A 22689-nucleotide genomic window follows, 5' to 3' on the forward strand; every position below is an offset into this window, starting at 1 on the left:
CGATATCAGTACGGTACTAAAATAACTAAAAAATATTGAGCATACGTTCGATACAAAAAAAGAGAGCGATATTTTAGAGTTTTAGAGTAAGTATAAGCTTTTCTTGAATGGACATTCAATGCTTAGAAGATGTCCATGACTTGATTCTTGAAAGTTGAAACACAAACATTCTACATGTTGCATAGGTGCAATTTGCAAAACTTAAGAGGACCGAAGATATATTGTGATTCATGATTCATGTCACAAGGACTGAAGATATATCATTACAAATAGTAGCGAGTCGTGACTCGCGATATAAAGTAGTAAGCACAAAAAGGGGGACCGAGGTCTATTATAGATGCAAAAAGTTTTACAAAAAGCTTTACTACTACTACAGGCAAGAGCCTAGGGCCTAGGTTTGTCTGTAGGTATTCCCATAACTGTCAAATCCAAGAGTATGATGACTCTCACTAGAGGATGATGAGGATCCATGAGACCCCTCACCATAGTTACCCTCACTAAGAACATTGCCCTCCTCATCATACTCCGGCTCTCTAGCCACAGGGGTGTCCTCAACAACGGATGTGGTTGATATGCTCCTGGAGCCGCGCCTCACATAGGTTTGGGGAGTCGATGGCACGGATGTCCTTTTACGGGCTATGGATGCTCTGCCACCACAAGTGCCACCAACTGGAACGGTGACCCTTCTCCCAATGGGAGTGCGTGACACTTGTCGATCTATCTCCTCCAGCTCCAAGTAGAGGTCCTTGAAAATCTGGTCCTGCTTTGGATCGCGCTCTCTGGTAACACATCCAAGCTTATTTGCCGATAGCTTGCACTCATCCACATTTACCTGGAAATTTGACATGTGGACTATAGTTAGAACTTAAGACCTACAACTTACGAGTGTCAAGTGACAAGTACCATTGTGTATAACTTACAAGTATGGAGAGCAAATATGAGTTTACAATATAGGAAGTTGAAAAGTCTACCTGTCTAGCCATAGGCATCTCATGCATATTGCGCAACATATGTAAGTTAGAGCGATAATAAGTAAGCCGCTCCAATTGTTTTGTGCTAAGCTTGTTGCATATCTTTGTGTGAATGAGAGAGTAGGCGGACCGATTCCTGTCACACGCACCCAATGAGTAATCCTTTCAATCCTAGGTTGCAGGAAACGTTTAAAAATGTATAGAAATGCCGTTTCCATACGTTTGCCATTACCTGGCGTTTTCGAAACGTGGAAATGTTTGGGAAACGCTTGCATGCAACGAGCGTTGGGAAAATTCGGATTTGTCGGCCATTCAACGTAGGTGGTTGGTTGTTGCGACGAATTGAGATATCCAAATCTATCTGACGGATTGGCATCCACGAGCTTCCACAAATCTTCTGATTGCAATAGTTCCATAAATCTCCTGACGAGATTGCTTGGCGCAATCCCCTTCCTCACAGTCCTTGTGACTTGCATGCACCCACATATGACAAAGAAAGGGGCGCAACTTGCATGCAGGCTCTTATTATCCCAATCTTGTGTTGAAGGCGACGTGTTGTGTATTGCGTTGAGCACTGGCCAAGCCTTCAACTACCGTTCGTCTCCATGGACACCCGTTATGGTGATGCAAGATAGTCGATGTTGTGCTCATGGTCAGCGATTACTTTGAAGTCCTTCACTTTTTGTGACAGTTTAACGATTTCACGTTTTGGCGATGGCTTATGGTTGGTGTGTTGTGCAGGTGCAGGGTCGTTGTAGTGCATGTCTCTTTCTGTCTCAAGATCCTTCCGCTCCCTCTCGCTACCCCCCGCTACCCCCTATCTACTCAAGGGACTTTTGATGTGACATCTAATCCTATCTACTCCCTTCTCCTCCCTCCGATGAGATAGATACACATTTTTTGTACCAGGACTAGACACACCGTCCTTCATAACTTTTTTTGAAGAAACGGTTGGCCGGCCTGTTTTGAGACTGCCACCGTTATGCTCATTGTACTAGCTATCTTTAGTCTCATAGACCTTCACGGTCTCCCGAAGACTTTAATAAAATTTCTTTCTTTCTTTCTTTCTCTCTCCCAACCTCTCTCTATCCCTCTCTTCCCCTCACCCTTCTCTCTCTCTCTCTCTCTCTCTCTCTCTCTCTCTCTCTCTCTCTCTCCCCCACCCTCTCCGTTACCCCCTCTGCTAGCCCCTTCGCTACCCCCTCCGCTAGCCCCTCGCTGCTACCCCTCTGCTACCCCCCCCGCTACCCCTCTGCTATCCCCCCCGCTACCCCCTCGCTACCCCTCCGCTACCCCCTTCGCTGCTACCCCCTCCGCTAGCCCCCTCGTTGCTACCCCCTCACTACCCCCTCCGTTACCCCCTCGCTACCCCTCTACTACCCCCTCATTGCCACCCCCTCTGCTACCCTCCGCTACCCCCCGTTACCCCCTCGCTACCCCCCGCTACCCCCTCGCCCCCCCCGGCGAACCCCTCGCTCAGCCCTCCCTAACCCCCCCTCGCTCAGTTTAAAAAAAAAAAAACCCGCTTGCAGCTTCTACCTTTTTTTTTTTCCCAACAGCTCCGACCTCCTGCAATCCCTTCTTTGCCTGCTGCTGCCCCCCCCCCCCCATAATGAAGGGAACAGGGGAATGAGGACAGGAGACTAGGCGGGAGGCCCTTCGGTCCAAATTTGCATACGCATGGAGATGGGGAAGGGGAACGGTGACAAGGGGAAAACACAAAAGTAACTCACTCTGGAGGAATTCAACAAACGTAGCAACCGGAGCGGTTTGACAGTGGACAGCACTGCGGCCCAGAAGAAAGGGGCCTACCCAAAGCCCATGCCGGTCACCACATCCTCGACCTCTATGGTTACCACCACTATTTCACCACCATCATCCGCCTCATCATCTACGCCACGTCTCTCCTCCCCCTCTATTGCATCATCATCATAGGTCTCCTCTCCAGTAGCCTCACCACTGGCCCCACTGACCACGGGTTCACAGTATTTTCCTCTCGTATCACCTCTACCTCTCAGTCAGCCACCCTTCATCACCTCATCCAGCCTCGCTACTCCTACATACCACTCCCCCGTCCATATCACGCTGTCCCCACCCTTAGTACAACCTCAGTAGCCCACCTTCATTCCAACCCCTCTCGAGATCCAGTTCCCACCACCTGAACCAGGACATCTTAGGCCCCCACCAGATGCTTGGGACTCCCTATTAGGGCTGAGATACGCAGCATCCAGGCCCATCAGGCAGAGTTGACACATTACACCCAGGAGCAGGCCCGATACACCCAGGAGCAGGCCCGATACACCCAGGAGCAGGCCCGCATTATACACGAGCAGGGCACCCTTATCCAGGGACTGAGACACGACATCACACAGCTTCGAGAGGAGCTCGGGACCCTCAGAGCAACGCCCGGAGGGACCCCAGTCACAGAGATGGAGGCATAGATAGCCACGATACAGTCGGCTATAGCAGAGACGACTAGATGGGTGGACGTGGCGAAATGGGAGCCTGCAAAGGCAACCGTTTCATCCGCCATATAGGAGTAGCAGCAGAGGGCTTCAAAGGCCCTCAACATTGGGATACGAGAGATCACGCGAGACAGCACCAGCACCACTACGACGCCCATGGAGGAGGCGATCACCTTTATGACCACCACCATGGGGGTCCCCAACCATGGCATAGAGGGAGCATGGCGTGTTGGGAGAGATCCCAACTAAGAGCAGCCCCTACTCATTCGCTTCAGAGATTCACATGCTCGACTAGCGGCACTCCGACGTTGAGCCGCTCTACGAGAGCATCCCACCCTGTCCATGGACAAGGATTTAACACCACTACAGATCGAGGAGCGACGAGTTCTTCTGCGACAGCGGGATGTTGCCCACAAGGAGGGGAAATGGGCCGTGGTATGAGATGGTAGGTTGTTGACCGGCACCCGTCGGGCTCCCATGTGTACCCCCTAAGGGGACGGGGCCTATGAGACTCAAGCTTCCAATACCCTAGCCTGCACCATTTGGAACTGTAATGGTACCTTATGGTCAGACTCAGGGAACTTCTCGGAGTCTTATACAGGACGAGACATAATCTTTTACACGGAGACACACCAGAGCCCAGAGCGTTCACTACCGATAGTCAGTGGCTACACATGGGAGTACATGGGAGTTAGCCTTCAGGGATGAGACGAGGGATACAGGAGGAGTTCGAGGATCAGGCGGGGTCGTAGTATTGTGCAGGTCTTCCCTTGTTGGAGCCATCTCCATTGAGAGGAAGGACGCACACTCCCGATTCATGTGGATCCGGATCCGATGCACAGACACTCGTGACCTTTTCATAGGAATATGCTACTTCTCGCCAGACACATCCCAGTTCGCCAAAGTGGCACGAGAGGAGGGTGAGACATTGCCATATGCACCCTTACATCAGGATATCCCAGATCTTTCAGCCAGCGGGGAAGTTCTCCTTGTTGGGGACTTCAACGCCAGGACGAGCACGCGCCAAGCACCACTCCTGGACTTCCGAGACGACTCTATCATGCTACCAGACACGGACCTAGACGGAGCAGGTATGACTAGGACCTTATTGGACCGACACAAGCCTGTTACACCATATAGACACACGCTCCTTGATCTAGGCAGGATGCATGATCTCATCATCTACAATGGGCTTGACCTATGGCCCTCCTTAGGTGGTTTTACTTGCTTCCCACACGGGGGGGTAACTAGTGTAGTAGATTACATCATGGGATCCCCTACCTTCACTTCATGTATCACCAACTTCACTGTAGCACCACTCCCTCCAGGAGCTGATCACACATACCTATTCTTCACTATCGCCACCCCACGCTTAGCCACACCACACACACCACATAGGAAGCACGACACCTACCACGATTTACACTTTGATCACAGCCTCTCACCGGCCTACTCTGGACGCCTAAAGAGACTCCTAACCTACATCGATCACATACCACTCATAGAGGACTGTGCTGTCCTCATTAGTCGCACACTCCACGAGGCTGCCCTCCAAATCTTTCCCCACACCACACGGTCCACTAGACCACCACCTCTTGGTTCTGTACGTTGCAACGGCTGGTACGATGCGGAGTGCAAGGCTTATCACCAAGAGCTCCAACTTGAAACCAGATGTCACCTTCCGAACACACCAGACACGTACCGACATCTCGTACGTCGGAAGAAGCAGGCATTTCTTTGTCGAAATGAGAAGGAGCTAGTGCACATCTTGTACAGCAACAATTCTAAGAATTTTTGGCGGAGATTCCTTGAGCATAGGTCCATCACTCCTCACCGACACGAGAGTCTGGCACACGTATGCACACCATCTTTATGATGTCCCTTACCAGCCCACTCCAGATCTCATACAACCACTTGCACGTTGTTCACGAGAGGGGGAGTCAAGGACGCGACATTGAAATTGCACAACGGCCGAGCTAAGGATCACGAGGGGCTATGCATTGAGTTTATCGCATATGGGATCGACACGTTAGCCCCGATCCTAGCAAAGCTATTCAATGACACTGTTTGCCTTGGCTTCCCCCGCACTTGGATACTCAACACCATCACCCCGATCCACAAGGCAGGGGATCCCATGGACCCGAGTAACTACAGGACTATCATGATTGGACATGTGATGTCCAAGATCTATGCAAGTGTATTGGATGCGTCGGTCAGCCTATTCGTAGAGATGAGAGGGCTCGGAGCAGAGGGTTTGCTGCTTTGTGGATGTCCGCAAAGCCTTTGACACAGTACCTCGAGCTCGTCTCATCACACGCCTACAGACACTGGGATTTGATCAGGAGATCATCTGGGCAGTCATGGCACTTTATGAGAGAGTCTTAGGCCGAGTTCGGACAGCTGCAGGTTGGACAGACGAGATCTTGAGTACCATAGGGGTCAAACAACATCGATGAGCTTGAGACTCTCATGGGGCCCTGGTTGCTCACTTGCCGGGATCATCATCAGGATTCGTCTTTATGCAGATGACGTGACACTCTTGTCATCCACACCCGAGGGGCTCCAGCGACACCTGGATGCACTGCAGGCTTTTTGTTTATCCCATGATTTGGAGGTCAACCTTGGCAAGACCAAGGTCATGATCTTTAACACCTTGAGCAAACATGCAACGGAAGCAGTTCACTTTCGGTGGGTCACCAGTTGAGTCATATCCTCATACACTTACTTGGGGGTCATCTTCTTCGGCCCGATCTTCACGATGAGACCAGCGATGCAGGCCAGACTGAGTAGGGGATACGCCTCACTGGCTCGGCTAGAGAGACAATGCTTCCACTCCCACTTTCAGGACCCTCGGACCAAGGCTCTTCTCTTCGTCTCCTTGGTCCGACCAGCTGATATGTATGGCAGCCCTTGTTGGGGGCCTGACATGTCAGAGATAGAGTGGACACGGGTGGAGCGCCTACAGATCCTCATGCTCTTACGGATGATCCGAGGGAAACCGTCTGTACCACATCATATCATTCAGGCCGTGCTTCTCCACTCCAGCTAGATGCAGCCTTTTAGACCATCACATATCTACACCAGGTTAGATCATATGGGGATTGCACATCAGGGAGACAGAGGTTGCCATGGTTGGCTCTCAATTCCTCCATGACGCTCAACCAGGGGTAAACAGGAGATATGGCCAGCAAAACATGGCCCAACCTACCTTCCTCCCCTTCAAAAACCCCTTCCACTCCAGCAGCCTCCAGTAACAAAGCCAGATACTCCAGAGTGGCAACCAAGACGCCTTCCCCGTATGCACATATATATGAACGAGGTGGTCTTTTTGACCGACCAATTCTTGGATATCATGAACAAATTTAATTCCTACAAGATCAAGTGAGAGAGCTGAGGATGCAGCTAATGGAGCCATAGCTAGAATTCAAGTCTTGGAAGGACCTGGTAAGAAGGAAGTCATTGACGAGGTTATAAAGTCATGCAATGCTTCCCCCCCTACCCCCCAACTAGTCTCTGCAGTCAAGAATCTAGTTCATACTGAAATGCAGACAGCCAAGCAAGAAGTGACTGTGGAGTTTGATGCAAAGGTCAACAAAGCTGATATTTAGGAAGAGATTAAAGAACATGCAGCTGGAAAGGATAATGCTTTGAAAATCAGAATCGGGGGGCTTCCAGATGGATGGTATAAAGAAGATGAATCTTTTAGTGATACCTTAGCACATGTCCAAACAACCATGCCTACTGTTGACTGGACAGCAGATGCCGATGACAATCGTGACAACCCAGATGATGATGGTGAAGCTCGAGTAGTTCATATCGGTCAACGTAATGGCCATGCTATCATTACGTTCAACTCACGAGACATACGTATAAAAGTTCTACGACAATCTCACAAGCTGAAAGGGACGAAGATATGGATAGCCGAGGAACTCACCAAGGCTCAACTGAAGGATAAGGCAAAGGAATTAGCAAAGGTTTGGGCTGCGAGGAAGGATGGTAAATGGGCAGTCTACCGGGATGGGATAGCATTCATTAGAGAGTTTAAATCAAAACTAAAAGACTCTCAGTCTTAAACTGATGTAAGGCCAACTATATATATGTGTGTATGTTTTATCTAGGCTACAATATAGGTACTCTCTAAATAAATGGAGCTGCTTTTGCACTCCTTGGGAGCTGCCCTGCGCCCTCCCTAAGCTGATGTACTAGATGGCTTTCATGTTGTCCCATAGACCTCTTGGTCTCCCGTGGACGTTAATAGACTTTTTTTCTTTCTTTCTTTCTTTCTACTAGTTTGCTCAAGCCATTATTTCCTCCTGCTCCATGAATGACGGCACCAACGACGATCAATGATAGTGCTTTTGTATGCATTGCGTCCCAAGAGAAGTCATCTTTTCTCGATGCACTTGCCCGCTCAATATCTCTTCGGCTTTCTCCCTTGCGATGCAATCCGTCGAAGGGCACTGAAGTGCAAGTGCATAGACTTCATTTGCACACTTGAGTGGTATTGTCCCTTTTACCAACGACTAGAAGATGCCTGCCAGGGGAACAATAGAAGGAGAAGAAGGAGTTTACCAGATCTGTCACAGTAAGGTCGTCTCACTTTGTTCAAGATGCCACACTCTACACAATATCCTGAGCTGCTTTGGAAGCATGTTGAAGAAAAGGGTACCTTTGCGAAAGGAGGTAGCAAGAAGTGGTCATACTCTTTTTGTGGACTGGAATGTTGTGGACCATACTCTTGTGTGCATGCCCATCTTCTAGGAATAAAGAACGTTGGTGTTCAAGTTTGAAAGAAGGTGCCAGCAGATGAGAAGGCTTCAAAGATTTTATCTCAGTCAACCGTGCCGACTGTATACAACAATGCTTCAAGGGAGGAGGTTGATGAGGCTGTGGCACGTTGCTTCTATTCCAATGGAATACCATTTTCTCTTGCACGGTCTCCATATTTTACAAACATGGTAAGTGCAGTTGCTTCATTTAGAAGGGGATATAAACCTCCAAACTACGAGAAGCTCCATATCTCTCTTTTGGAGAAGGAGAGAGCAAGAGTGTCAAGAAACCTATCCACTAATGAATCTACTTGGCCGTACTAAGGATGCTCCATTGTTTCTGATGGCTGGACAGACATTGCAAAGAGGCCTCTTCTCAACATTGTGGTTTGCAGTGCACGAGGAATTGTATTCAAGAAATCCAAAGATACTAGTGGAGAGGCAAAGACTGGAGAATACATTGCAGCAGCATTAAAAGAGACTATATTGGAGGTGGGCCCTGAACATGTAGTTCAGGTTGTTACTGATAATGCCTCAAATTGCAAGAGAGCAAGAGTTCAAACATATCTTTTGGACCCCGTGTGCTGCCCGTTGTTTGAACTTGTTGCTGGAGTATCTTTCAGCCCTGGCGTGGATGGAGTTGGCAATTAGTCATGGCAAGGAGGTGCAGCAATTATTCTCCAATCATAGGCACCAAGAGCCATGCTGTCCAAATTTTCAAAACTGAAGTTGCTGAAGCCAGGCGATACAAGATTTGCAACAAACTTCATCATGCTCCAGCGGTTGGTAAAGGTAAAAGCGTCCTTGAAGCAAATGGTTGTCAGCCAAGATTGGGATGATTGGAGAGGTCGCAATGATGAAGCCCTTCGGATTAAAAACACCATACTGTCAACCTCATTTTGGGACGAAGTGGAGAAGTATGTAAGAGTGTGCTGGCCTATCATGCTCATGTTACGATTGGTGGACAAGGATGATGCATGTCTTGGTGTGATTTATGAAGGTATTGATCAAATGCTTGAGAATATAAAAGAGGTCTAGCTAGAGAAAGCAATGGGGAGACATTATGTATGAAGAGATAAGAGAGATTGCAGAAAGTGAGATGGGATATGCTTCATTCTCCTCTCCATGCAGCAGCCTTTCTTCTAAATCTAAAATGGTTCTGCAGATCCACAACAAGATGCTGAATTGATGAGAGGTTGGAGGCAGACTTTGGATAGAGTGGAGAAGGATGCTGCAGAAAAAACTTTGATGAAGGATCAATTGTCGATGTATCTTGGCCAAGTGGGTGCATTTGGTGAGCTGTCCGCTTCTTCAGATAGAGAGTGTCTTTCTCCCGTTGCTTGGTGGGAAAACTATGGTTTAGATACCCCTCAATTGCAAAAGTTGGCGATCAGGCTCCTCTCACAAGTATCAAGTTCCTATGTAGCAGAGCGGAATGGGTCCACCTATGGATTCATCCATTCCGTGAAACGCAATCGGCTTGCTCATAAAGTGGCTGAGGATCTTGTGTATGTGCACTGCAACCTTAGGCTTCTTTCTAGAAGTGATCCATCATATAAGTCCAGCCCTTCTCAGAAGTGGGATGTTCACGAGGGGGAAGAGGATGATGGCACACTTTCCATGTAATCTTTCAACTTGTAATGTCTATGTGTAATGAGCACATTTTGTTTATATGCTGAAATTAATGACATCTAGCTTGTGTACGTGCATGTGTTGTTTGTAAACTTAAAGTACTTGCATGTGTTGGCTGTAAATTAGTAATTACTTGTCATGTACTTGTTGTAGCAATTAATGTGTTAATGGATGGAACAAGTCATCTAGCTTTGCTCAGCCTACCCCTGCCCCTTCATCACTTAGTTTTCATTTGTCTTTACTCACCCTACCCCTAACGTTTCCTATTGATTCAATCAACGTTTCAAGCACATGACGTTTCCTGCATGGAAACATTTCGTGCAACCTTGCATCAAACATTAATGTTAAACGAGTACAAGAGCCTAGAGGTATGAATTTAAATATTAGAGTGTAGTGTTCTAGCTTTAGATTTTTAATTACCTGTGCAAGAACCCTCATAGCTACTTTTTGTAGATGGGACAATTGGTGCCCAAAAGACTCCCACTAAAAAAGAGGTTTGACCAAGGAGTCCCTCTTCTAACACACGGTGGAAGCAAATGTGGTTCCCCTTTGGTCATTGTAGTTTTTGAGTTCTTGAAGAAATGCGCCATGCTTGTCCTCATGCAATGCTTTAAGAAGATACGCGTCTCTATCTGAGGCCAAGTCCTTGTTCATAAAGAGAGAGGGGGCCTTGTAAGCGGTTTATAGAGATTGTGTATTTACCACCTGCATTGTGGGTGCCTATTTAAACACACGTCATTACTTCCTTTGCTAATTCGTGCCTCACTAGACAAACTCCATCACTGGGTTTATTTTTTATTAGTCAGATGTATTTGAGAATTCAAAGAATTCAAAGCAATGGTTGAGAGCTTATCAGTCCCTTTTATCGTTCTTAGTTTTGCAACATTATTGCAGGAGACTTTTTTCATGCTGCACCAAACATAGATCACTCCCAGGACTTTGTTCGACGGGATATTGTAGAATGGATGAAATGGCTTCGAACAGAGATTGGATATGATGGTTGGCGCTTGGATTTTGTCAGGTGTGTGCCTTTGACTTGATAATTGTTCAGCAAAGCATCAAACCTCTGGTGTCACATTCTCTGCACCACCTTTCTTGTTCTCACACTTATATAGAAGAATCAATTTATTGTGGTAGGATTCGGTTATAGGCTCAACCTTTTATGGTTTTCAATTTATATATTTTTGGTTTAGAAAAACCTTAATGACGCTCCCATTCTTCATGCAGGGGATTTTGGGGTGGCTATGTGAAAGAATACATCGAAGCAACTGGCCCAGCTTTTGCAATTGGAGAGTATTGGGATAGTTTAGCATATGTGGGTGGAAACGTTTGCTACAATCAGGGTACTAATTTTTCCGATGAAGTGATAGCATCAATATATTGTTAGCATGGTGTTGGGTAGATTCAGCAGTCAAGTGCTGTAACTTCTGTCAAGGCCGTATTTGAAATATGTACTCCATTCTAATTACTTGAAACAAATTGACAATTCAACCAGAATGAATTTGAAGTTGTTTGAGTCGCAGATGCTCACAGGCAGAGGATAGTCAATTGGGTCAATGCCACAGGTGGCACCTCTTCAGCGTTTGATGTCACAACCAAGGTATGATTAGAGATTCAAATTCTTATTGTATTTTTGTATGACACAAATCTTACTGGCTTTTGTATGCCACAAACAATTACAGAGTAATTTTCTGACCTCAACTTGGATTTTATACGTTTTATTTTCTACTGAGAGTAACTCGAATTCATCATTTACATTTAAAAAAAAAAGAGTTTCCACCAATGAGCATACATAATGCTCAAGTTGTCTCCACAAGCATGATGGGCACTTGATGCTTACAAACCTTATTTTATTATTTTTGTGTCAGAAGGTCAGGAAGTCGATTGACATGTTGTGTGCATTTAAACAATTAGATTTTTGAGAAACCGTGCTTGTTTCTGAAAAGTCTTAGAGGGTTGAAGCTTGCTTGCGAACTTAAGTAAGTCTTGACTGTATGCTCAATGTTCATTTTAGAATTAAAAGATCATAATTTTTCCTTTCAGGCAGGGAGAGGGAAAAGAGAGGGAGGGGCGTTGTGGCGGCGGGAGGGGGGCGGGTTGGTCTCATGCGAGAGGGGTTCTTTCTATTAAGAAAAAGAAACACCTTGGGTGCACAAAGCTTAGGCTCTGGCTCGAGGCAACCTTAAGGGAGCAGAAGCTCTGATCTCAACCATGATGCTTACAGAAACTTCTGGAAATTTCACAGCAAATTATTTTAGAAAGAATATAACCCAGGTATGCTAGATAGAGCTATGAGGGGAGAGTAATGCGAAGTCATGTCACATGTGCTGCTGGTAGACATATTAGAACATTGAAGCTGGCTTCTGAACTAAGGTGAGCCTTGAGCAATGCTATATTCTTACTATTTTGTTAAGAGTATGATTAGACTTGAATAGGGTATGTGATGTGGAGTGAATAGTTTCAATTCCTGCCTAGAAAGCTTTTTAAAGCTGTAACGTCCTTCAATGTGGGAGATAGCTGTTGGCTCTTAGATATATATTCCCCTTAAATGAAGGAATTAGGCATGTGAGAGAGGAAGTATCATAGATGGTTATGGACTGAATTCTGTGTAGCTTTTTTACATTTGTGTCCGGCCAGCTAGCTTTGCTTTGAATGATAGAGTTGAAGGTTGTATGTGACTATCATGAGGTTGCAACTTTCATTTTTGTTTCCTTTTTACGTGATGAGTCGGGATATGTCAGCATCACTAGAGATATCTAGGACAAACGCTTTGAAACATGTTGCAACTTGCCAGCATTTCAAATAAAAATGTTTCGTGAATTTTCAAGGCATTTTTGTATTGTAATGTATACATCTACCCCCCCCCCGCCCCCCCCCCCCCCCTCTCTCTCTCTCTCTCTCTCTCTCTCTCTCACATTGGCTTCATTGGCTAGACTAGAGAGACAGTGCTTCCGCTCGCACTTTCAAGATCCACGGACCAAGGGGCTGCTTTTTGACTTCTTGGTCCGCCCAGCAGGGATGTATGGGAGCCCTTGTTGGGGGCCAAACTTGTTGGATACAGAGTGGGCTCATGTGGAGCGGCTACAAGTTCTCATGCTATCGCAGATGATTCGTGGTAAGCCATCTGTTCCTCACCAGATCATTCAGGCTGAGTTTGGGTCATCCCCATTACAGGTAGATGCTGCATTTCAGGTCATCACGTATCTTCTGGGCGCAACAGACTACCTTGGCTAGCTTTGTCCTCCTCTATGGCACTTTCAGCAGGGGGGACCAGAGATGTCAGTATGCACCACTGAGAGATGGTTTGAGCAACTAGGCCTCCACATGGATAGACTCCCTCCCTTCCAGTACATTATGGATGCTCTGTTTTCTCCCCTCCTATCACACGAGGTAAACTGGGTAATCCGTGAGGATCTCTTGCAGTAGCTACACACATTCCGGAGACGGAGGAGCACTTCATCTTCAGGTGCCTTGTTTACTATGAGATCCGAGGGCATTTCTACTGCCTCTTTAGAGATAGTTTTGGGGTTTTGTCTCGATTCCTCCCCTATCCAGACCGGATACTTCGATCGCGGAGACAGGAGCAGACTTCTTTCTTAGCAAACCCTTCTTAGAGCTCTATCACGGAGTTCTTCCTACCAAATCACATGGACACCCACAAGACGAGGCTTTGACATGATCATGATCTAGAGCTAGTGACCCGATATCTCAGACAGAGGGTTGAATTGCGGATTACACTTGGAGACATCCTCTCTCTGTTCAGAGTTGAAACCCGACCGATAGGGGTTACTGTGGCCCTTGTTAGACGCAGAGCTATGACTAGGAGACGTTACAGAGCCGCACCCATGAGCAACCGACAGCACTCTATCACCAATTTCATGCCTCCATTGCCTCACTGATGTCTTGATGGCGATGATGATGATCATGATGATTTATAGTCGACCACTGGCATGACTATGTTGTACTTAGTACTATCATTTTGCATTTTTGCATTCTGCATTCTACATTGGTGTGGATGCTCGTTAAGTAGCTCCACCCCCACAGCTTGTTTGTACCAGGTTTCTCACAGTCTCATAGACCCATCGGTCTTTCGAAGACTTTAATAAACTTTCTTTCTCTCTCTCTCTCTTACTCTCTCTCTCTCTCTCTTTCTCTCTCTCTCTCTCTCCCCCTTGGGAGATGCCATGTGCCTTGCCTAAGGAGATGTACCAAATGGCTTTTCCTTGTCCCATAGACCTGTTGGTCTCCCGCGGACATTGATAGACTTTCTTTCCTTTTTTATTTCTCTCTCTATACCATCCCACCGGCGAGATTGATTAGGAGACTACAAGATAAAGGAGTACCAGTAGGGATGCTTTGGGGAATCCTCACACTTTATGAGTCTTGTCTTTGGTAAATTATAGGCCCCAGGAGGCAATTCAAAGGTTATACATAACACTATCGGGGTGAAGCAGGGCTCCCCCTGTCTCCTACTCTACTCGGGCTATAAATTGACAAGGTGTCTGACTACATAGACAGGCAGAGAGGACCAAGAGCACAATTGGCAGAGGCTTGATACCGATCCTTTGTATGCAGATGACATTGTCCTTATCTCTAACTTGCCGGAGGGTTGCAGAAGCACTTGGATGCACTATGGACCTTTTGTGAGGACCACGACCTAGGAAGAACAAGGTCATGGTCCTTAATACTTCCCCACAATATACAAAGATCTCCACTGCAGTTCACATCATACAGTGGGGAGCCCGTGGAGCATGTTACATCATATGTATATCTTGGGATCACTTTTGTTGGACCCAAGTGTTAGAATTATAGATATAATTCAGCAGTGACCAATGTAATATAATAAGCTAGTTAGGGGCACTTTTTCCTCTTTTAGAGGTTTTTCCCCCTAACTGCAGTTAGTTCACTAACTATGGTTAGTGACTACTAAGGTTTGTCACTAGGACAAAACCTTATCCTTCTCACTTTGTGTTGAATTCTTCTCACTCTATTCTATTGCAACTACGTCTTCAGCTTCCAAGCTTCCTACTCTCTCACTCCCTCTTGCTCTCACTCACTCCCTCTCCTTCATTTGGTATCAGAGCAGGTCCAAGAGCTTTGAGCTCCTTGCTCCCTTCAGTTCCAACGCTCAGCCTCGAGTTTTAGTCTGCTCCAATCTGTCCGTACAGTCCGTACGACTGTACGGAATCCTGACGCAAAGTGTCGCCATCTGCCACCGTACATCGCCGTACAAGTGTCGCCATCTGCCGCCGTACATCACCGTACCAGCTCCGTACGTTTCGCCATCTGCCACCGTACAGCGCTCTGCTTCCGTACCTGCGCGCCGTACAACATCCGTACCTGTTTGTCGTACAGCTCCCGTATCTGCTCGACGTACCTGCGCAGGAAGCCGTACAAGGTTACCGTACAGCTCCGCACTTCAGAGCTGTACATCGTCACCAGTCCTGTACCGCTCTTGCTTCCCGTACTGTACGGTCAGTTCCACAATTACCGTACAGTTCGTACAGTCTGTACGTGCAGATCTACACCGGTTGCTGTTAGCCTCGGGTGTTCTTTGACGGGCTTCTCTTGCAGAAAACTACAGTTTGGTGCAGTTGTTTTGGAGTACATTTGGGGCATTTTGCATATTGCAGCCATTGCAATCATTGTGCAATTTTGGAGCTACATCTGGAGCAAAATTGGAGATATAGTCTGAAATTTGGGGCTTTTGTTTTAAAATTGCAGATTTGGGGCTTTTAGCATTTTTACCCCTTTCTGGCTGCAATTTCTAGCCACAAATTGGGGCTTTTGTGTTGGGAGAGCATTTTTTGGAGTATTCAGTACATACTGCCTTTCTTGGAGTGTTTGGAACACTTTTGGCAGATTTTGGAGAGTGTTTGATGCTTGGACAGATTTCTGACAGCTCAAGTACAGAAATCTAAGTTGCATATACAGCCCGTGCTTGGCTGTGTTTTTGGGAGTTGTGCATTTTATTCCCAGTAAGGGAATTCAGTTTAGTATCTGCTTCAATCTCTTTCTCAGATATGGCCCATCAAAATCAGAATGAGTTCCAGTTCGGTGGTCTTTCACAGGAAGACAAGTTGGATGGTACCAACTACTCCCTCTGGAGTTTCATGGTACGTAATATTCTGATTTCTCGCAATTTATGGGATTATGTCAATGGGGATGAAATCCGACCAGCAGATATTGCACCTGCTACCCCTCCTCAGCAAGGAGGTGGAAGAGGTCGTGCACAGGGTGCAGCTGCAGGACAAGTTGTTGGTGCAGCTACAGTCAATACTCCAGAACAGAAGAGATGGGATTCACGAGATGCCTTAGCCTTGTCATGCATCTCTCTTTCAGTGAAAAGATCAATCATTCCGCATATCCGGTCGTGTAAGACCTCCAGGGCAGCGTGGGATATTTTGGAAAGCATGTATGCAGCACGGAATGATGCCAGAGTATCTTTCTTAAAAAGAGAGTTGAGCAATACACATATGGAGGAGGGTGACTCCATGTCAGTCCACCTCACAAAGCTACAGGATCTCAGAGAGCAGTTGTTAAACATAGATGAAATTATTCCTGATTCAGAGATGATTACAACCACTCTGAATTCTCTTCCTGAGTCTTATCTCAGCTTTCACACTTCGCTGAATTTATCATTGAGGGGGGGTGCAAATCCTCTCTCTTTTCATGAGTTGATAGGACTTCTGCTTCAGGAAGAGCAGACCAGGAAAAATTTGGCTTCACGTGCAGGTGAACAAGCCATGCTCTCAAAATTTAAATAAAAAACAAAGGGACAGGCAAAGACAACAGCAAATCAGCCTTCCAGTGGGTCAGGACAGCCTTCACAAAAGGCTAAAAGTGATGCAAGTAAGCCCAAAAAGAAGGGTTTTTGTCACTACTGCAAAAAGCCAGGTCATCACATAGCAGAATGCAGGAAAAGGATTGCAAAAGAAAAGAAAAACAGCTCAGGAATGGCTGTTTCAGATTCAGCCCCTTGTGCATCTGACAGTGGGGATGCTGCAGCCAACTTTGTTGGTCAAGATTATGCCTTTTTATCTTGCATTTCTGATTCTAGGTTGGCTGTTCCAGATGCTCGGGATAGTACAGCCTCTTGCAGTGATGATACATATGCATTTTTGACTTGCAGCTTTGACTCTTCTACAGATGCATCTGCTTTCAGTGTTAATGAAACACTGAACACATGGTATTTTGACAGCGGTGCATCCAAGCACATCACTTCGAGGAAGTGTCTTTTTACTTCCTTGCATCCACCTCCTGTTGGTAAGAAAGTCACTTGTGCCAACAACTCCTCATATTCAGTACGTGGCACGGAGAAGTTGAGCTCACTGCAATTGATGGCTCAATTTTCAGACTTTCTGATGTCTTATATGTGCCTGGCATAACCAAAAATCTCCTTTCAGTGTCCACTCTTAACAGAGGGGGATTTCAGGTCATCTTTGAGGATGACAAATGTGCTGTCCGAGACAGGGAAGCTAACTATGCCTTAATGTTATCTGGTACTCTGCTGTGTGGGCTTTTTCAGCTTGATATTTTTGAGAAAAGAGCAGCTCATGCTTTGGCAATTTCTACCCCTACAGTTGCCATGCAAAATGCAGAATTATGGCATGCCAGATATGGCCACATGCATTACAACAGCTTAATGACACTTCATAAATTTTCAATGGTTGATGCATTGCCACCTCTTGAGATACCTCCTCCACATGCCTGTGAAGGGTGCATTTTAGGTAAAATGCATAGATTTCCCTTCAAGAAGGATGGTTCAGTTAAAGCTGTTCGCAAATTGCAGCTTATACACAATGATGTCTGTGGTCCCATGAGGACTCCGTCATTGGGTGGTCATCTCTACTTTGTCACATTTATTGATGACTACTCCAATTTTACTTGGGTTTATGGGCTGAAAAAGAAATCTGAAGTGTTCACAGTGTTTAAACACTTTTCAGCCATGGTTGAAAATGAAACCGGGCTCAAGATACAGACATTACGCACGGATAGAGGTGGGGAATACCTATCTGCAGAATTTGATGCTTTCCTCAAACAAAAGGGTATTGTGCATCAGCTCACAGTCAGGCTGACCCCTCAGCAAAATGGCAAAGCTGAGAGGAAAAATAGAACCCTCATGGAGATGGACAGATGTATGCTGAAAAGCAAACACATGCCTCATAAATTCTGGTTAGAGGGTTTGATGTGTGCCAATTACATTTTGAACAGGACTCCCACTAAGGCTTTAAAAACAAAAACTCCTTTTGAGGTCTGGAATGACAGGAAGCCTTCAGTGGATCGCTTCCGAGTCTTTGGATGCCTTGCCTATGCACATGTGCCAGTTGAATTTAGGCACAAATTGTCAGATAAAGCCATTAAATGCATATTTGTTGGATACAGTGCAGAAAGCAAGGGGTATCGTCTCTACAATCCTGCTACACGCAAAATCATTGTAAGTAGAGATGTGATATTTTCTGAAAATTCAGCTCACACTCAGGCTGATTTTCAAATGCCTTCATCTTCAGAAGATGTCTTTCAAGGGTTGCTACCCATTGCTTTGGGTTCCCCTGCTGATTTTTCTGATCCAAATCAGCATTTACAGCAACCTTCAAATGCTTCAGTTCCGCCACAGGATGTCATGCCTCCTCCACAGGCAGTGGAACAAGTGGTGCAGCAAGAAATTGCAGACATACATGCAGCAAAAACAGTCCCAAACTGGCTGTTACAGACTCTCCGGGAGAGTAAACTTGATGCTCCGTTACCTGGCAGGACTCGCAGTGCAGCAAGGCACATGGAAGGTGCTAATTCAGTGGAATCAGCATATGCAGGTACTCTCCTTGATGAAGAGGAGCCTGCCACATTTGAAGAAGCAAAAGGTAATGTGCATTGGATGAATGCCATGCACGATGAATTGCAGTCCATTGCTAAAAATCAGACTTGGGATGTTGTGGACTTGCCACAAGGTAAACATGCTATTGGCACACGATGGGTATTTAAAGTCAAACGGAAGCCCGATGGCTCCATTGACAGATATAAAGCCAGGCTGGTTGCTAAGGGCTATGCTCAGAAAAAGGGCATAGATTATGAGGAGACTTTTGCTCCTACATCCCGGATGACCACCATCCGATCAGTAATTGCAATGGCTGCCCATTTTGAGTGGAATGTTCATCAGTTGGACATAAAAACAGCCTTCTTGAATGGGGACTTGTTGGAAGAGGTGTATGTCAAACCACCTCCGGGCTTTGAAATTACAGCAAATGCACTTCAAGTATGCAAGCTTAATAAAGCTTTATATGGGCTGAAACAGGCCCCTCGTGCATGGTATGCCAAAATACATGCCTTTTTGACCAGCAAGGGGCTGCACAATAGTCCTACTGACAGCACCCTCTACATCAAGATGGATGGGGGGGAAATCTTAGTCATCCTTCTTTATGTTGATGACTTACTGCTCACAGGGTCCAATGAAGAAAAAATTGCAGATTTCAAAGCTGATTTGCAGACCAACTTTGACATGTCAGATTTGGGTCTGCTTCACTTTTATTTGGGGATCCAGTTCTCTCATGAGAGACGTGGCACTGTTATGTCTCAGTCCAAGTATGTTCAGAAACTCTTGGACAGATTTAACATGCAAGAGTGTAAGCCCATATCTACTCCTATGGAACCGGGGCTGAAACTCACAATGCATGATGCAGGAGAATCAGTTGATGCCACACTTTACAGTCAAGCTGTTGGATGCCTCATATATCTCTGCAATACTAGGCCTGATATTCAGTTTGCAGTATCTCAGGTGAGCAGGTACATGCACAGCCCCAAAACTATGCATTGGCAGGCAGTTAAGCGCATCTTCCGTTATTTGCAGGGCACCAAGTCTTTTGGCTTACTATTTCCCAGGGGGGGTGACTTGCAGATGCATGCCTACAGTGATTCAGATTGGGCTGGTGATTATGACACTAGGCAGTCCACTAGTGGCAATTGTTTCTTTTTCTTGCATTTCATGGCTGAGCAAGAAACAATCTACAGTGGCTACCTCATCATGTGAAGCTGAGTACAAGGCAGCTTTCACAGCAACAGTTGAATGTGTCTGGCTGAGACGTTTATTTGCTGATCTTCATCTGTCTTTGGAGGGTCCTTCTCCAATTCTCACTGATAGTCAGAGTGCCATTGCAGTGGCAAAGAATCCAGTGTTTCATGCTCGCACGAAGCACATTGAGGTTCACTATCACTACGTCAGAGAGAAGTTGCATGCAGGAGAGATCAGTATGATCTTTGTGTCCACACATGACAACGTTGCAGATATTTTCACCAAAGCGCTACCATGTGAGAAGTTTGAGGCATTTCGCAGTGCCCTGAACTTATATCCGTTTGGTGATTGATCAGCCTTGTACATGACATTGGCACTGCAGGGGGGTGTTAGAATTATAGATATAATTCAGCAGTGACCAATGTAATATAATAAGCTAGTTAGGGGCACTTTTTCCTCTTTTAGAGGTTTTTCCCCCTAACTGCAGTTAGTTCACTAACTATGGTTAGTGACTACTAAGGTTTTGTCACTAGGACAAAACCTTATCCTTCTCACTTTGTGTTGAATTCTTCTCACTCTATTCTATTGCAACTACGTCTTCAGCTTCCAAGCTTCCTACTCTCTCACTCCCTCTTGCTCTCACTTACTCCCTCTCCTTCACCAAGTTCCTATGCGGCAGCCAGCCAGAACTAGATTGATGTGTGGCTATTTGATATGTTAGTCTTACGTGCACTATTTTTTGAATGTCCCATTTGGGGGCCCTATTTATACCACAGGGAGAGAGGGAGGGGGGATCCAAGGGTGGAAGCCAATGGAGAGGCCCCTAGTAATGATGATCTCAGGCACGATTAGGAGTAAGCCATCAATGCCACACGAGATTGTTCGGGTGGAGATAAGGGTTGCACGGATAGTGACAGAGACTCCGCAGACATAGAGAGTCCCTATTGCGGCCCAACCCAAAAGTACGTACCTGAGAACCAGTGTAGAGAGCTCTCACTGATTTTTTCTAAACTAGAGTTCCAAGGGCAGATCCACCCTCGACCAAGAGGAACGAGACTTGATAGAGCCATCGAGCTATGCAAAGCTTGATTGCCCTAACCCGCCCATGCCCAACTCACCATAGGAGGATCAGGGCCATCATCTCCCAAAGTCACAAGACTTTCTCAACCGACTCAGCTTTACCACATTGAGTTTGTATGTGAGGTATGTGAGGGGTAGTGCTCAGTCTCTTCAGCTTGTGGAGCTTGTGGGTCTTTGTAGGAGGAATAGACAAGGAAGAGTAAATCGTCCTCTTTCCATAGTATTGATAAAGCACTTGTTGTAGGTGGTATACAATCTAAGGCTGCTTCAAGACAACCATCTAACAAGGCAAAGGATGATGTAGGCAAAGCCAAAAGAAGGGAAGATGCGGTAAAAGGCAACTCGTCATATCATTGAATGCGACAAAAGATTGGAAAAAAGAAGGAAGCTAGAGCCTAGAATTCAATCTCAGTTTCTAATGCTTCAAATACAAACAAATTATGTGGTTGAAGAGTGGTCCTTTCTAGTGGATAGCATTGTATGGTAGATATATAGGATATTTTAGATGACGAGCACATAGACAATCAAAGAACGACTGCCACAAAGATGTCTGGAAGAAATGATACTTGGCTAGAGGTGGATCACCAAATACTCTATGGTTTCTATCTTTCCATAGAGTCCAAAGTGTTGAAAAGCGAACCCAAGTGAAAAAAAGATCACATCCCTGCCTAACAAGATGGTCCCAAATAGAAAAAAATGCTTGCCAAAGCAAGCAATGGCAAAACGTGCATGTAGAAGTTGCTGTAGAAAATATAAGAATCATGAGTCTCATGGCAATGCCAAAAGAGGTGTGCTATGGACTCCCTCAGGGCGAGACATCTATGACAAGTAGCGGGAGCAATGTGTTGGCGTGCCAAGATTGGTCCATCCAACCATAACCCTAAGAAAATTTATCAGCAAAGAGGGAGTTTGCAACTCCAAAGTTGCTGCAATCTTTTCCACCACCACCTTCCTTTATGAGTCATAGACCAAATGTGATTCGCATGATCTAAAATCCAAGGGAGAGGCCATAAAACCTTATACAACTTAGCAACCATGACATCAGCTGACAATAACCCGGAATGTGTGAGTAAAGGACCCAGTATTTGAGGCGATACGTGAGCTTAAGATTAGGCATTTACAAAAAGCCTTGGAGCATGTGAGAAAATATATGCCACAGAGATTTGTAGTGCAGTGCTAATCTAAATTGTCCGACTCTTGTTGGAAAAGACAATATTGTACCATCATCATCGAGCACATTTCTCACAGTGTGGATCCCTTTAGACAAATAAAATAGGAGCGTCTGGGCTTCTACAAAGTTAACGGATGTGCAACCAACTTGGACCAATGCAAACTCTCAACACGCAACGAGTTTCCATCAAGAGAGTCCCAACCATTCCATTTGAGATGAGAAAGCATTTCTTTCTAGTCCTAAAGCATGTATGTCACAAAAGGGCATCCCTTAACCTCTGTCATCAAGATGTCGAAGAAGAAAATCCCAATGAGTAGGCTAGTGGCCAAAGGCGTCAATGGTTATGTGCAAAAGCAAGTGATGCATCAAGACAACCCAGAGCCCTAAGGCCCTTCACTGAGTAGTATACTAAGCAAGCCAAAAAACTCAAAGCTCAAATCTATTATTCAATCTCAGAATGAAGACACATATCCAAGTGCCATGGTGGCTCTCCTATGAGCTGCGAAAATATCTCGTATCTGCGTCTGGCAGGTCGTCTACCGATGTGGCAGGGGGCACGGTCTCCGTTATCTCTGTATCCGGTGGGCCATATACA

The 22689-nt window shown here is 45.9% G+C and overlaps 1 protein-coding gene and 2 pseudogenes across 3 annotated transcripts in view; 2 read left to right on the plus strand and 1 right to left on the minus strand.

Moving 5' to 3' along the window:
- Nucleotides 1-22689, plus strand: part of LOC147897615 (uncharacterized) — a 110487-nt gene that overhangs the window by 64266 nt on the left and 23532 nt on the right. For all 3 annotated transcript variants that reach the window (XM_087380237.1, XM_087380239.1, XM_087380238.1), the window contains exons 10-12: nt 10732-10858; nt 11065-11180; nt 11361-11437. In XM_087380237.1, coding sequence (XP_087236363.1) covers nt 10732-10858; nt 11065-11180; nt 11361-11437 — 320 coding nt within the window. The remainder of the gene's footprint in view (nt 1-10731; nt 10859-11064; nt 11181-11360; nt 11438-22689) is intronic.
- Nucleotides 392-10518, minus strand: LOC147897616 (uncharacterized; annotated as a pseudogene).
- Nucleotides 7171-9831, plus strand: LOC147897617 (uncharacterized; annotated as a pseudogene).

Source organism: Dipteris shenzhenensis, chromosome 10 (assembly GCF_047967505.1).
Source record: "Dipteris shenzhenensis isolate YYH24624 ecotype China chromosome 10, Dip_SZ_1.0, whole genome shotgun sequence".
In the NCBI taxonomy this organism is placed as follows: Eukaryota; Viridiplantae; Streptophyta; class Polypodiopsida; order Gleicheniales; family Dipteridaceae; genus Dipteris; species Dipteris shenzhenensis.